The following is a 14,993-nucleotide window of genomic DNA, read 5'->3' on the forward strand; positions in this document are numbered from 1 at the left end:
CACTGGACGGACCGCGCCTGCGGGCAGCGGAGAGCGTGTCACCTCCGCATAAATTCCCGAGGCCCCTGGAGGCCGGTTCCAGTTCAGCTTCCCTTGTTCTTGCAGGGCTCACAGGGAGAATTCCCTTCTGTAACCGGCGGTGTGTATGATTTTATAAACTGTACGTGTGGCACTGCACGAGTTAATACACAGACACCCTCCCCGCACCCTCCACACTCTCTCCTCACCCCCCGCGTCTCCACAGCCCTGGCACATCCAGCTTCTCCACACCGGTGACCGTCGGCATCTCCCCTCCAGCATAAGAGTCCCACCGGCCTGCTCGCCGCTGTGAGTCCAGGCCCTTACCGCAGCTTCTAGCACACAGTAGGTGCTCAACAAATACCCGTTGTCTAGACCAACAAAACCCGCGGCCCGTGGGAGGCTCGGGGATCCTAATCTTGACCGATCTGCACTTAAGGACAAACGCCAAGAGGAACGGGGTCAAAAACAACTGCCTGGGCTTCCCTGGTGGCGCAGTGGTTGAGAGTCCGCCTGCCGATTCAGGGGACACGGGTTCGTGCCCCGGTCCGGGAAGATCCCACATGCTGTGGAGTACCTGGGCCCGTGAGCCATGGCCGCTGAGCCTGCGCGTCCAGAGCCTGTGCTCCGCAACGGGAGAGGCCACAACAGTGAGAGGTCCACGTACCGCAAAAAAAAACAACTGCCTGTCCGCGTTCCACACAGCCCACACTCGGTCCGCGCCGTCCCGTGAATGATGGCCGCGTGCTGAGCAGACGCACGGGACACGGCTTCACTCTGCTGCACGGGACTGCCGAACCACACGACCAACCGGGCGGGTGAAGGCCAAAGGGTCCCAGGATCCCAGCACCGTGAGAAAGTGGCAGAAGGATGCGGGCCTCTGGGAGACATGGGGGCAAAGGGGCCCGACGCCAGTGATGGGAGAGGGGCCGCAGGATGCGAGCAGCAGAGGTCACAGATCCCCTGCACGCCCCGTCCTCTCCGCCCCACACACCACGACCCCATCATCTGTTCACAGGCTCGCCTCCTCTAGAGCACACGTCCTCTGACAGCAAGGACCGCCAGGGTCCCCCGGACACGTGCCACGAGAATCCACGAATGCAGGAGGAGTGCCAGGACCGGAGGGGCCGGGCCACTGCCCAAAAGAGCCTGGCCACAGGCAGGGGGATGCAGACAGACAGCTAGAGAGGGACAAGAGTCACAGGGAATCTTCTTTACTGTTTGTTCTACAAAGCAGGAGCAGACTGAACGGTTTACAAATCAAACACCAAACCTGGTAAACAAAGAAATAAATTTTACCAAATGGTAGCTCGTGCTTTCACCACATTCAAATGCCACCCAAATCCAAACCAGGACAGACTTCCGGGTGGGACTGGGTTTCACATCTCACAGCCTTTATCTCCTAAGCTCCAGTGTTCTGCGTGAGAGATCTCAAGTGTGCACTCACGTAAAAAGACGGGTTTCCTGGTCTCATTACATGACAACACCACGTTTCACGTGCTCGAAGCCCAGAGACAGACGGGCGGGTATCACCTACCTCAGTGGTGGGGTCGTAGTGTGCGGTCGTCCGCATGGCCTTGGTATTACTCCCGTGACTCACTTCGGTCAGAGCAAAACATCCAAAAATCTAATGTGGAAACAGAAAATGATGTAAGGCGAGGGTCCCCTTCATGGAGGGGCCCTGCCAACACCCTTTCCCTTACAGCCTAAACCCCCCATCAAAGCCCCGAATCTCCATTTCCTATCTAACAACCAGTGACCTTACTGAGCCATCCTGCCATGCCGGCCGCCGGCCGCAGCTCCCGCCTGTGAGAACAGCAGGTTGGAAGAGCTGACGCCGGCCTCGCTAAATCAGCACGGCGGCAAGAACGGCTCCCGGGCAGCAGAAGAGAACGGAAGGCTTTACCTCGATAACGAAAACCTAAATTCCTATAATGCTGGGAATCTGGCACATCCCAGTTTGGTAAACAACAGCCTTAGCTATTTGGTGAAAAGCCTAAAAACATCATGAGATAGGAGGGGCATCCCTACCGCCTGCTGCAAGCTGCCCCTTCCACAAACCTCTAAGGGGAACAGGGAACAGGACGTGAGCTCACGACTTACCACGACCCTCAACTGACCTCCATAGTGAAGATCTTTGGAAGATATTTGAAATGTCTTTCAGAACCAGAGCTGTAGATCGCTGATCCAAAGGTCTGAAAACAGAACACCATGACGTAAAAAGGTGGAAGCTAATGAGTGCCGCCGCCCTGGGACTTCACACCCACCCTACCATGGTCCCTCAGCACCACAGCATCCCACAGCGAGGTCATCAGGTTCCCAGAGGTAAGGGCACCGGCACCCAAGGCCCAGGGTCCCCTGAGACACAGCCTCGAGCTCGTGGAGTGGGTCCTTGTCCCAAGCAGTTTACCTTGAGTTACACTGAACTGTGAGGGTCCACGAACAGCAAGGAGATGGGGGTTGGATGAGGGATGAGGGTGCAGGAAGGGCAGAGTGAGCCCACCTTTCCTTCACACAGCACGTGGATGAGGCCGCCTTCTCAAGTTCAGCTCTACCCGTGTATTTGAGGCAGAAACACAGGCTTCACCTTTGACCTACTTTCTCCCCCCTCCCCCCGCCCCCCTCTCTCTTTCTTTCTTTCTCTCTCTCTCTCCCTCCCTTTCTTTCTTTCTTTTTTGGTATAAAGCAAAATTCCCAACGCTCCTGTTCCTATGGGGCTGTAACTTCACAGCACTGCACTTTATCCAAGGACTTAACGCGTAAATATTTGCATAAATGGCTGAAAAAACACCGGTCTTCTCACTAAAAGTCACAAGATCTGCCCCCACATTCTCATCTCTGCTTTTGCTTCCTATCTTATTTTCTAGAAATCTCTTTAAATGAATATTTCCCCAACGCACAGATCTCCCAAAACTTTAGAAGCAGGCAAACGCTGACAACCATGAACCCGCAAAGGCACCTGTCTCCCTCTCACAGGCTGAGTGTGTTTTAGGTCCACGTGGACAGAGAGCCGTCGTGGCCCTGGGGCGCAGGGTGAGAGCGGGGATCCCTCTCCTCTCCTCTCCCGGGGCCGACTCACCAGCGTGTGCAGGAAGAACTTGGTGGCCAGGGACCAGTCGTACATGCCTAGGCACTGGATCAGCGCCAGGACCCTCAGCGGGCTCCCCAGCAAGTCCTCCACGCGGAGGAAGTCGTATTCGAAGACCCGCTTGCAGCGCAGGAAGTTCAGCTCCCGGTACTTCTCCAGCGAGAGACTGCCGGGGGGATGGGCGAAGAGGGGGTCGTTCTCCAGCGCCGAGAAGATGTTTTTCTGGAAACGCAGGGGGCGCGGAATGGCTGATTTGGAGGTAAAGTATGGAATGTCGCTATGCTCCGGCTTATGTGGATTTCTCGTGGCCACGTCTCATGGCCTCAGACGTGCAGGGACAGAGATGAGAGTCCTTCCCAGGGGAGAGCGAGGGCCCAGGCTCAGGAAGCTCCACCTGTCTGTGTTCATTCATTCCCAGCTCCCTATGATTCCCCGAGGGCCCACCCCACCTTTCTGCCGAGGACCCAGCCACCCAGCAGACCCTGCCCGACCGCAAGGGTCCCCCGGCGCCGCCCAGCCCAGCCTCACCTTGAAGCGCAGCATGTCCGGCCCTTCCCAGAACAGCGCCAGTTCCTTCCAGGGGAAGGAGGCGCGGGCGCGGGCCGCATGCAGGGGCCCCCGGGGCAGGTCTGGCAGCACGGGGTCATCGCTCCCTTCCCCAAGGGGCACCATCGCTCCCGCCACCTGCACAGATACACGAACCAAGTCAGCTCGTGTCCTCCTCACACCATCGCCAACAACGGCACGTGTGCAGCAGGCTGTGAAGGGCAAATGAGCTCTGACTGTGAAGGGACAGACGGCGGGGGCCACAGAGCTGACGGCCATCCTCCCGGAGAGGAGGTGAGTGAGCGCTCTGCGTTTCTATTCCTGAACCAAGGTGATGAGGCGTTGGACGGGGGCAAAGGGCAGCCCAGGGCAGGCGCTGTGAAGCACCAGGGTCCAGGGCTCTGTGTGCTACAGCCTGGCCTGAAGACACCTGGCCCCCGCCGGGCCATCCAGACCGGCGGCCCAGGAAGCCTCGCCCTGGAGTCGAGCCAGCGCTGGCCAGTGCACTCGGGCCACACCCTTAGGGTCCCCTTGAGCCCGCCTGGACGGGGGATGCCCGCCCAGAGCAGGGACGGGGGATGCCTGCCCAGAGCCTGGATGGGGGATGTCTGGCTTCTACTAACAGAGCAACCCAGCTCTCTTGACCAAAGGTTCGATCTGGAATTTTCTGAGCAGACTGGCTCCTCTTCCACAGTGCCTGGGCCAATGAAGCCAGGGACGGGAGAGGCTTGTGAACACAGACCTAGAGGGCCACCAGGAGAGCAGAGTCCTGGGCGTGAACCCCCAGCTCAACTCTCTAAGGCCCAAGGGAACCTTTAAGTCCTTCTAGTTTAACATTAGAATAGTCTAGGATGTCGGACTCTGAGTATGATGGTCAAGGTTGCTGATACACACTTTACCAGTGAAGCACCGCTGTCTTCTGTGTGTGTGACAGAGGAAAAGATGGGAAGGGGCACAGCTGACCACCCACTTGTGTGCCAGGGATGATGCCTCGACAGACTGCAGCTCATTTCACCCCCCAAACTGTGAGCCAAGTACTACTGGCCCTCTCGAAAGATGCAAGAACCCCAGCTCAGAGAGGCTTGCTGTCTTTTGGGAACCCCTACCGCTGAGAAGTGGTAGAGGAGGGACCTGAACCCAGAGTCTGACCCCAAGGCAAGCTCTTCAGGCATCACTTTAAGATGCTGGGAAAAAAATCACAGACTAAACCTAGAGCAAGCAGAAAGGAAGAAGATAAAAGATTAGAGCCCAAAGTATGGAATAGAAAAGAGAAGATCAACAAAAACAGAAGTTGGTTCTTTGAAAAGACTGACAAACTTTTAGCTTGATTGACCCAGTTAAAAAAGAGGGAAAACACAAATTACTCACTTCAGGAACCAAGGAGGGGCTATTACTACCTACCTTAAAGAAATAAAAAGGATTCTAAGGGAATCCTATGAACCAGTGTATGCCAACAAGTCCGATACACCCCATAAAATGGACAAATTCCTCAAAAAACACAGCCTACCAACTGACTCATGAAGAAACAGAAAATGCGAATAGACCTATAACAAGTAAAGATATTGAATTAGGAATCCATAAACGACACACAAAGAAAAGCCAGAGGCCTTCGGGTGTGAATTCTACCAAACATTTAAAGAAGAATACCAGTAATCTACAAAATAAAGTGTTCCATTAAGCCAGTATTCCCTTGAAACCAAAACCAAAGACATCACAAGAAAACTACAGACCAACACCCCTCATGGATATAGCAGAAGTCCTCAATAAATCTCGCAAACTAAATCCAGCAACATACAAAAAAGATTATACACCATGACCAAGTGAAATTTATACTAGGAATGTAAGGCTGATTCAACATTTGAAAATCAGTTCATGTAATACACCATATCCACAGAATAGAGGACAAAAAACACACGGTCATATCAACAGTTGCAGAAAAAGCATTTGACAAAATTGAACACCCTTTCATGATAAAAACTCAATACACTAGAAATAGTTTGATAAAAGCTATTTAACCTGATAAAAGGCATCTACGAAAACCCCATAGCTATCATTGTACTTAAATATGAAAGACTGAATGCCTTTCCCCTAAGATCAGGAACGAGACAAGGATGTCCACTGACTCTTCTAGTCAACACTATACTGGACGTGCTAGTCGATGTAATTAAGCAAGAAATGAAATTAAAGGCATCCAGATTAGAAACCTATCTCTGTCTGCAGATGACATGACTTTGTATACAGAAATTCCAAAAAACGATTAGAATTAATAAATCAGTTCAGCCAGTTTGCAGGGTACAAGGTCAGTAAGCAAAAGTCAACTGGTTTCGGGACTTCCCTGGTGGTCCAGTGGGTAAGATTCCATGCTCCCAATGCTGAGGGCCTGAGTTCGATCCCTGGTCGGGGAACTAGATCCCGCATGCATGCCGTAACTAAGAAACCCACATGCAGCAACTAAAGAGCCTGTGTGCTGCAACTGAGACCTGGCGCAGCCAAAATAAATAATAAATAAATATTAAAAAAAAAAAAGTCAACTGGTTTCTATATACTAGCAACGAACAACTCAAAAATGAAATTAAGAAAACAATTCCATCAACAACAGCATGAAATATGATAAAATACTTGGAAATAAATTCAGCAAAAGAAGTGCAAAACTTGTACTCTGAAAACTATAAAACGTTTTTGAAAGAAATCTAAGACCTAAATAAGACTGCCCTGGTGGCAGAAGTCCTGTACCCCTTGTTCACGGATCAGAAGACTTAATATCATTAAAATACCGATATACCCCAACTCATCTACAGATTCAGTGTCATCCCAGTCAAAATTCCAGCTGGCTTGTTTTGCAAGAATTAAAAAGCTGTCCCTAAAATTCACATGGAAGTGTAAGGAACTCAGAAAAGACAAAAACACCTTGAAAGACAAAGTTGGAAGGTTCACACTTCTCGATTTCAAAATTTGCTACAAAGTGACGATAATGAAGACACTGTGGTACTGGCATAAAGACAGACATATTTATCAATGGCATAGGATTGAGAGTCCAGCAATGAACCTTAACATGTAGGGTCAATTGCTTTTTGAGAAGGGTGCCAAGACAATTCAACGGAGAAAAACAGTCTTTTCTCAGATGGTGCTGGGGGAGCTGAGCAAAACCACATGCAAAGGAATGAAGTCGAAACTCTTTCCACACACACACACAAAATTAACTCAGAATGGATCACAGATCTCAATGGAAAAGCTGCAACTACAAACTTAGAAATATATATAAGAGTAAATCTTTATAATTTCAAGATAGGCAAAGCCTTCTTAAAGATGATACCAAAAGCACAGGCAGCATAAGAAAAAATATACATATTGGACTTCATCAAAATCATCAAGAAAGTGGCAAATCAAAAGTACAGTTAGATATCACCTCACACCGGTCAGAACGGCCGTCATCAAAAAATCTACAAACAATAAATGCCGGAGAGGGTGTGGAGAAAAGGGACCGCTCCTACGCTGTGGGTAGGAATGTAAACTGGTACAGCTGAGACAGGCCTGGGACCTGGGACCCTTTGCTGCAGTGCTTGCACATGGACACGCCTCTCCTTGAGCAACAAAAGACAAAGAAACTATACGGGACTAAAAGTAACTGCGTGCATGGGCAGTTGGGGCAAATTCTGGACAAAATATACAAAAGACCAAAAAACTCAAATGCCGCTTCTGAAGAGCCGGGAGCAAAAGCAGGGTGGTGAGAGCAAAAGCAGGGTCCTGAGCACGCCCCCTGCACTCAACCCCCACTAAGGGGTGGGCAAACCTCCTAAGCCACCCCTCTGGCTCGACCGCTGTACACACCCCTACCCTCACCCCATATAAGGAAGCAGCTCGCACCCCCTCAGGGAGCGAGCCAGCAAGGGTACCTGTTTTTTGCTCCCCTCTGCTGCAGCAGGGGTCCCAATAAAGCCTTGTTTGAATTTCTTGTCTGGCCTCTGATCAATTTCTTTTGGCTGGGGAAGGCCAAGAACCCTGGTCACTATCACAGCCACTATGGAAAACAGTATGGAGGTTCCTTAAAAAACTAATAGAGTTGCCACATGATCCAGGAATCCCACTCCTGGGCATATACCCGGAGAAAACCATAATTCAAAAAGATACACGCACCCCAATGTTCATTGCAGCACTGTTTACAATAGCCAGGACATGAAAGCAACCTAAATGTCCATCAACAGAAGAATGGATAAAGAAGATGTGGCACATATATACAATGGAATATTACTCAGCCATAAAAAAGAACAAAATAATGCCATTTGCAGCAACGTGGAAGGACCTAGAGATTGTCATACTGAGTGAAGTCAGTCAGACACAGAAAGACAAATATCATATGATATCGCTTATATGTGGAATCTAAAAAAAAGGGGTACAAATGAACTTATTCACAAAACAGAAGTAGAGCCGCGGATGTAGAAAACAAACTTATGGTTACTGGGGATAAGGGGGAGGGAGGGATAAACTGGAAGATTGGGACTGACACATACACGCTACTATATATAAAATAGATAACTAATAAGAACCTGCTGTAGAGCACAGGAAACTCTACTCAATACTCTGTAATGGCCTATATGGGAAAAGAATCTTTAAAAAAAAAAAAAGAGTGGCTATATATACAACTGATTCACTTTGCTGTACACCTGAAGCTAACACAACATTGCAAATCAACTATACTCCAATAAAAATTTTTTTTAAAAAGTGAAATGACAACCCAGAGAATGGGGGAAGAGATCTGAAAACCACATATTGATAAGGGACTTGTACCCAGGCTACACGAAGAATCTTAAAACTTAATAATAAAGCCAAATAACCCAATTTAAACGGCTCAAATAGACATTTCTCCAAAGATATACGAATGGCCAACAAGTTCATGAAAAGACTCTCAACAGCATTAGCCATCAGGGAAATGCAAATCAAAACCAAAATAAGATACCACTTTGCATATCCTAGGATGGCCATGGATCAAAAAGATAGATAATAACAAGTGTTGATGAGGATGCGGAGAAACTGGAACCCTTATACATTGCCGGTGGGAATGTAAAATGGTGCAGTGACTTTGGAAAATTTGGTAATCTTTCAAAAGCTTAAGTATACTGTTACCACATGACCCAGCAATTCCGCTTCTAGGAATATAGCCAAGAGAAATGAAAATAAATATCCAAAGAATATTCATAGCAGCATTTATAATAACCCCAAAGTAGAAACAACCCATATGTTCATCAATAAAATGCAGTCTCTCCATACAATGAAATATGATTTGCCACAGAAAGGAAGGCAGTACTGGCATATGCTACAATGTAGACGAACCTTGAAAACTTGATGCTGAGTGAAAGAAGTGAGACTTGAAACATAACAGACTGCATGATCCCATTTAAGTGAAATGATCAGATAGGGTAAAAAGAGACAGAAAGTAGGTTAGCAGCTGCCAGGAGCTGGGGAGGTGGGAAGATAAGGATTGTGACAACTAATGTGTCCAAGGTTTCTTTTGGACTGATGAACATGTCCTGGAATTAACAGCGGGGTTGGTTACACAACTCTGTGAATACAGGATAGGGAAAACCACTGATCTGTACACTTTAGATGGGTGAATTGTACAGTGAGTTATACCTCAATAAACAGGTTAAATTTAAAATAAAATTTAAAAAAAGTAAGGCACAGCTCTTGGCGGAGACCAAGTGCCCCCAAATACAAGCTACAAAGTCCAAGGGAACTTTGTATCTTTCTGGACTTCCCTGCAGGCGGCCCCATCCCTTGGTTGGTCCAGAACACCACACTTCTCCCGCCTCTGCAGCTCCTCTTCTGTCTCCTTGCAGACTGGGCCTCAGCCACTCTCGCCCTGCATCATCTCATCCGTTTACACTGACTTAATTCACCAAGGGCTCCCAACTCCACACCTCCAGCCCCATGTGCTCACTGGCAGCTTCCTGGACACCCCTCTCCTCTCACGTTCCAGAGGTCCTCAAACTCTGAATGTTCGGCATGGAACTCACCCTCAGCCCCCGGCTCTACCTGTCCCCCTGCAGGGCCAGTTCTTTGCTGCCAGTGGCCCAAGGGTTAGTTGATCTATAAACCCAAGTGTCATCCTGGAATTCCCTTCTCCTTTGTGCCCCATAATCCAATTAGTTTCCAAGCCTTCCTCCCCCCCACCCCCCATTGCACCTCTTTAATGCCAACCGAACCCTTTCGTTTCTCGCTGCTCCTATTACATCTATCATAATAACCTCCAATTATTGAGCAAACATTGCGTGTTTGCTAACACGTGTTTGCTAATCTCACACGTTGCTAACAGAGATTGAATAGTTGATCTCCACGGTGCTGGCAACCCCAGTATAATCAGTACTCTCACTTTACACATGAGGAAGCTTGTCAGAGTGGAGTAAATTGCCCAAGGTCTTAACGCTGTCATCAGGCACATCCCACCCCAAATGCCAGGATTCTAAGCAGCAAAATGCCGCCTGAGGTCACCAACAGTACTGCATGATGGTTCAGCTGTTACATACGAGGATCTGAAGCCAGACGCCTGGTGTCAGATCCCATCTGTAGAGCTTACGCGTCGGGCTAATTTGGCAAAGTCGCTTCACCTCTCGGGGGTGATGACAACACGGTAAGGCTAGTCCTGTATCTAGTCTGCAAGCTGTTGCCATTCACGGGGGCACTTGGAGCAGTTCCCGGCATGGAATGTCCATACCATTATTGTGGCAACAGCCGCTTGCAGACAATTTCAGAGATGGCCCTACCATGCGGATCCGATCATTCTCCCTTTAGGTGACCTCAGGGGACAATGTCGTAACTCCTCAACAAGTCTCGCGCAGTTACCCGCCCGGCCGCCGGCCCTTGCAGCCTCTGCGCCCAGCAATCCCGCGCGGGACACACGTTTGCCCCCGGACCTTTGCACGTGCCACCCCCGCGCTCCCGGGCTAAGGCGGGCTGGACCTTCGGAACTCGCCAGGCCCTCCGGCTCGCGAGTCCTCGCACCGCCCAGCGTACACAGCAGGCGCTCACCGCTCGTCCCTGGGACATAGACCGAAGTCCCAGACGAAGAGGAGCGCGCGCAGCCGCAGACAGGCCCTGCCGTCAGCACAGGCCCGGTTCTCTCCCCGCCCCCTGACGTCATCTCACCGCGCCGCCCGCCCCGTCGCCCGGGAAACGCAGGACGCGTCCGCGCGCAGAGGCCGCTGAGGCTGCGCGCAAACGGGGGACTTTCCTCCGACGGTCCCTGGCGATCTTCCCAGTGGACCTTCCTGCTGAAGAATCCCGGGGATTCTGTTCCCTCTCTGGTTTTAGGACACTGCTTGACGTGCATTTGACAGGGAACGTGCTTTGGACATCTCTGGGTGGAATTGGGTGGACATAATGACTTTTGGGGCAGTGGCGAGGTGGGGAGAGAAGAAGGGTTCACACACTACTCGGGGTTGTTTTGCTGGGTAGGTAGAGATGCCATGGAGACCGACATAGGAGGAGCCACTTGGGGGAAGAGAAAGGGAGTTCTGTCTTGCATATGTTTTCTTAGCTACTTCCTGGTAAAGCTGCCAGGAGCTGGTGTGAGCAGTAGGGCAGGGTGCGAGCTCTTTCGGTAACTCAGCTGACGATGATCTGGCTGTCCTCTGCTGGGGCTCTGCCGTCAGTCCCCATCCGCCCACTCTTGTCCTTTTGACATCTGTCCCACTCCACCCTGTTAGGCACACCCATTCCCTGCTCATTTTGAGTCATTTGCTCTGTTGGCCATTGTTGGTAACTGCAATTATTTGAACACATTGTTAACACTAAAGTCTCCTCCAAAACTCTGGCCACTTGTCTCTCCTTATCCCCTTCCTCCTTTCTCTCCCACAACCACCACCTCCCTTACCAGTTCAGGGTCCAGAGAAGAGTGGTTGGAAAGGAGTCACCAGGTCACTGGGTTGGGATGGGCCGTGATGATTTGGTACCAAGTATGGTCCTGTCACAGCTCTGCCAGGACCACAAGCGCCAACCTCCTTCCCCGTAGTAAATCTGCATCAAGTAGTAGGCAGCTGAGAATGGTATTGGAAAGAGTTATGCAATTCAATATGGTTCTGTATGAGATGCACACAGAAAGCGCCGAAGCTTTGATCTTCGTGGCAAATGTTACAGGCATGAGTCAATGAAAGAATTTATTTTTGGAAATCATAAACCCAACAATTCAATCCAAAGGGTTTAAATACTGAAGGAGGCTTGGCATCAGGGGAGTGTCTGGCTGAGGACCTAGAAAGTAATGGGGAGGATGGGCTCCTACTGAAGTGGCGTGAAGCCCATGTTCAGTCAGCACGATTGGGCTGGCACTCAGGACACTCAGAGCCTAGAGAGCCTTCCCACTGAAGCCTCAGCCGCTGCTTTCCCTGAGCTCCACCGGCGTCCGGCACTTAGATGTTGAGGACCCAGCCTGGAGGGTGTTTGGGAGTCCCACCTGGGTATCTCTAGAGTCACACTGTCCAGTACAGTAGCCACTAGCCTCATGCGCCTATTTTAATTCAAATGTGCATTAGTTAAATACATTTCACATTAAGTTCCACAGTTGCGTTAGCTACAGTTCGCATGCTCCATAGCCACCTGTGGCTACTGTTTCAGACAATGCAGACATAGAACATTTCCAACCTCACTGGAAGTTCTCTAGGCTATCAGTATCCTGAGACCACTCCCAACCCCAGGCCACGGCTTGCAACCTTGACCTAAGCCTGGCTCTGACACACTGCCTTCCCTCACGGACATTTTCACTCAGAAATTATCACTGGGTGTGCCCAGTGTGCCAAAAACTAAGCTAGGGCTATGGTGGCAAACAAGCCAGATAGAGTTCCTGACCTAAGGACGCTTGTGTTCCAGAGGAAGGAAACAAAACACACTACAATGCTTGGATAATTATAAGAAAACAAAACAGGGCAATAAGATATGAGGTGTCTGGAGGGCTCTTTTTTTGGTGGGGCAGGGGTCGTTCAGGAAGCCCTGTCTGAGGAGAGGACATTTAATCTGAGCTCTTAATTGGGAGAAGATAGGGAACGAGCATTCCAGGCAGAGGGAACAGAGTGGGAGAGAGGGGAATGAGCTTCCAAGTTCCAAGGACGAGAAGCACCCCGTGCAGGACTTAGCAGGTGAGGGAAGGGAAATGAGGTGGCAAGGGAGGCAGGAACCAGCCTGTGTGGGGCGTCGGAGGCAGGAGGCCAAGAGGCAGGAGCCCAAGCGGGAGGATACCTGCAATTTTGATTCAATGTGTGGGCTTCCGGCAGGGAACCGGCATGAGCTTATGCAGGGATATCGCCCCCATTGAACTGGAATTTTCCACCTCCCCCTAAACATCGGTCTCTGGATTTATGACCTCTCATTGCTGCACTCAGGTCCAACTGCTTGCCACTTGAAAGCTGATACTTGAGAGGCAGGTGTCGGTGTAAAGGAAAGGTTGCTTTATTCAGGAGTCAGCAACCAGGGGAGAAGGTGGACTCCTGTCCAAAGGCCAACGACCCACTGCCAATCAGCAGGCAAGGGCTTTTATTTTTACTTTTTATTTAATTAATTTATTTTTGGCCGCGTTGGGTCTTTGTTGCCGTGCGCAGGCTTTCTCTAGTTGCGGCGAGCGGGGGCTACTCTTCGTTGAGGTGCATGGGCTTCTCATTGCGGTGGCTTCTCTTGTCGCGGAGCATGGGCTCTAGGTGTGCGGGCTTCAGTAGCTGTGGCTCGCAGGTTCTAGAGCGCTGGCTCACTAGTTTTGGCGCATGGGCTTAGTTGCTCTGCGGCATGTGGGATCATCCCCGACCAGGGATCGAACCCATGTCCCCTGCATTGGCAGGCGGATTTCCTGCGCCACCAGGAAAGTCCCAGAGGAGCCTTATAGCGTAAAAAAAACTTCCCTCCTTCTGCAGCCTCTGCACCCCGTATATCTTGACTGTTGCACTTTTCATATTCCTTGATCATTGTCTTACCTGTCTGCCTCCTCTGTCGGCCTGAAGGTTCCTCAAGGGCAGGAACTTCCTTCGCCCTGCATCCTCAATACTTAGCCCAGGTCCCTCCACATGTTAGCAACTAATAAGGTTTGTAATTATTAATCTTTTGGCTATCTCACCTGGCTAAACATCTTTGGATAGCGGCGGAGGTTGAATTATGTCTCCCCCCAAAGACATGCCGAAGTCCTAACCCACCGTACCTGTGACCTTATTTGGAAATAGGGTCTTTGCAGGAGAAGAGACGCAGAGAAACACAAGAAGGCCACGTGACCATAGAGGCAGCGATTAGAGTTAGTGGCCACAAGCCCAGGAACACTTAAAATTGCTGGCGACCCCCAGAAGTTGAGAGGCAAGAAATAGATTCCCCCTCCGAGCTTTCAGATCTGTGAGAGAATAAACTTCCGTTGTTTTAAACCATCCAGTTTGTGGTAATTTTTTATGGCAGCCCTGGGAAAGCGTACAGACAGCATGAAAATCAACTCCATGGTCAAAGACTATGAGGTTTAGCATTCATTTATCTTTTACGTAATTCAACAGACATTTGGTTTTTGCTCTTCCCTCTGGTAAATCACATGATCTGAGTTAGTTTTCACTCCTTGATTCTGACAGAGACCCTTTAGGGAAAATCCCAACTGAGGGACTATAATGTACAAAAAGAATGGAGAATCTTTGAGGTTTTCGGGATATCACTAGATTCTTCACTGTGCAGTTGACGTTGGCCTAAACCCGCAGTACCCGCCCTTCTCTGCTCCTCCTGGGAACACGCAGGTGACAGCTGACGTTCACCTGTCCTAACAAACACCCCCGGGCAGCGGTCAGACGCAGGAACGCACCAGCTGCAACTCTCCCACACGAGAAAGCACGCCAGAGTAAAAACGGAGACGCGCGAGCTTTCATTAGAGGACAACCCTGAACATTCACAAACGTAGGCTCCATGACTTTGATCGGTAACAATACGGAGACAATCAGACGTCGGATGCAGGATTGACCTTTATGATTCCATAAATACACCACCTCCAGAATTCTCCAAAACTCAGCTCTGGTCATGTTACTATCCGGCACTGACACCCTTGGATGTTTCCACGGAGAATAAAGCAAAGGTTAAATTCCTCAGCCCCCAGAGTGAAGTAAGTCGGAAAGAGAAAAACAAATATCGTATATTAACGCATATATGTGGAACCTAGAAAAATGGTACAGATGAACCGGTTTGCAGGGCAGAAATAGAGACACAGATGTAGAGAACAAACGTATGGACACCAAGGGGAGAAAGCGGCAGGGCGTGGAGCTGGTGGTGTGATGAATTGGGAGATTGGGATTGACATGTATACACTAATATGTAAAAAATGGATAACTAATAAGAACCTGCTGTATAA

The 14,993-nt window shown here is 49.9% G+C and overlaps 1 protein-coding gene across 1 annotated transcript in view; it reads right to left on the reverse strand.

Moving 5' to 3' along the window:
• Positions 1 to 10,693, reverse strand: part of ACOX3 (acyl-CoA oxidase 3, pristanoyl) — a 48,242-nt gene extending 37,549 nt beyond the window's left edge. The window contains 5 exon segments of the mRNA XM_024745138.1: positions 1,556 to 1,645; positions 2,139 to 2,213; positions 3,098 to 3,328; positions 3,635 to 3,790; positions 10,607 to 10,693. Coding sequence (XP_024600906.1) covers positions 1,556 to 1,645; positions 2,139 to 2,213; positions 3,098 to 3,328; positions 3,635 to 3,790; positions 10,607 to 10,693 — 639 coding nt within the window.
• Between the last annotated feature and the right edge of the window lie 4,300 nt (positions 10,694 to 14,993).

Source organism: Neophocaena asiaeorientalis, unplaced genomic scaffold (genome assembly GCF_003031525.2).
Source record: "Neophocaena asiaeorientalis asiaeorientalis breed wild unplaced genomic scaffold, Neophocaena_asiaeorientalis_V1.1 scaffold65, whole genome shotgun sequence".
In the NCBI taxonomy this organism is placed as follows: domain Eukaryota; kingdom Metazoa; phylum Chordata; class Mammalia; order Artiodactyla; family Phocoenidae; genus Neophocaena; species Neophocaena asiaeorientalis.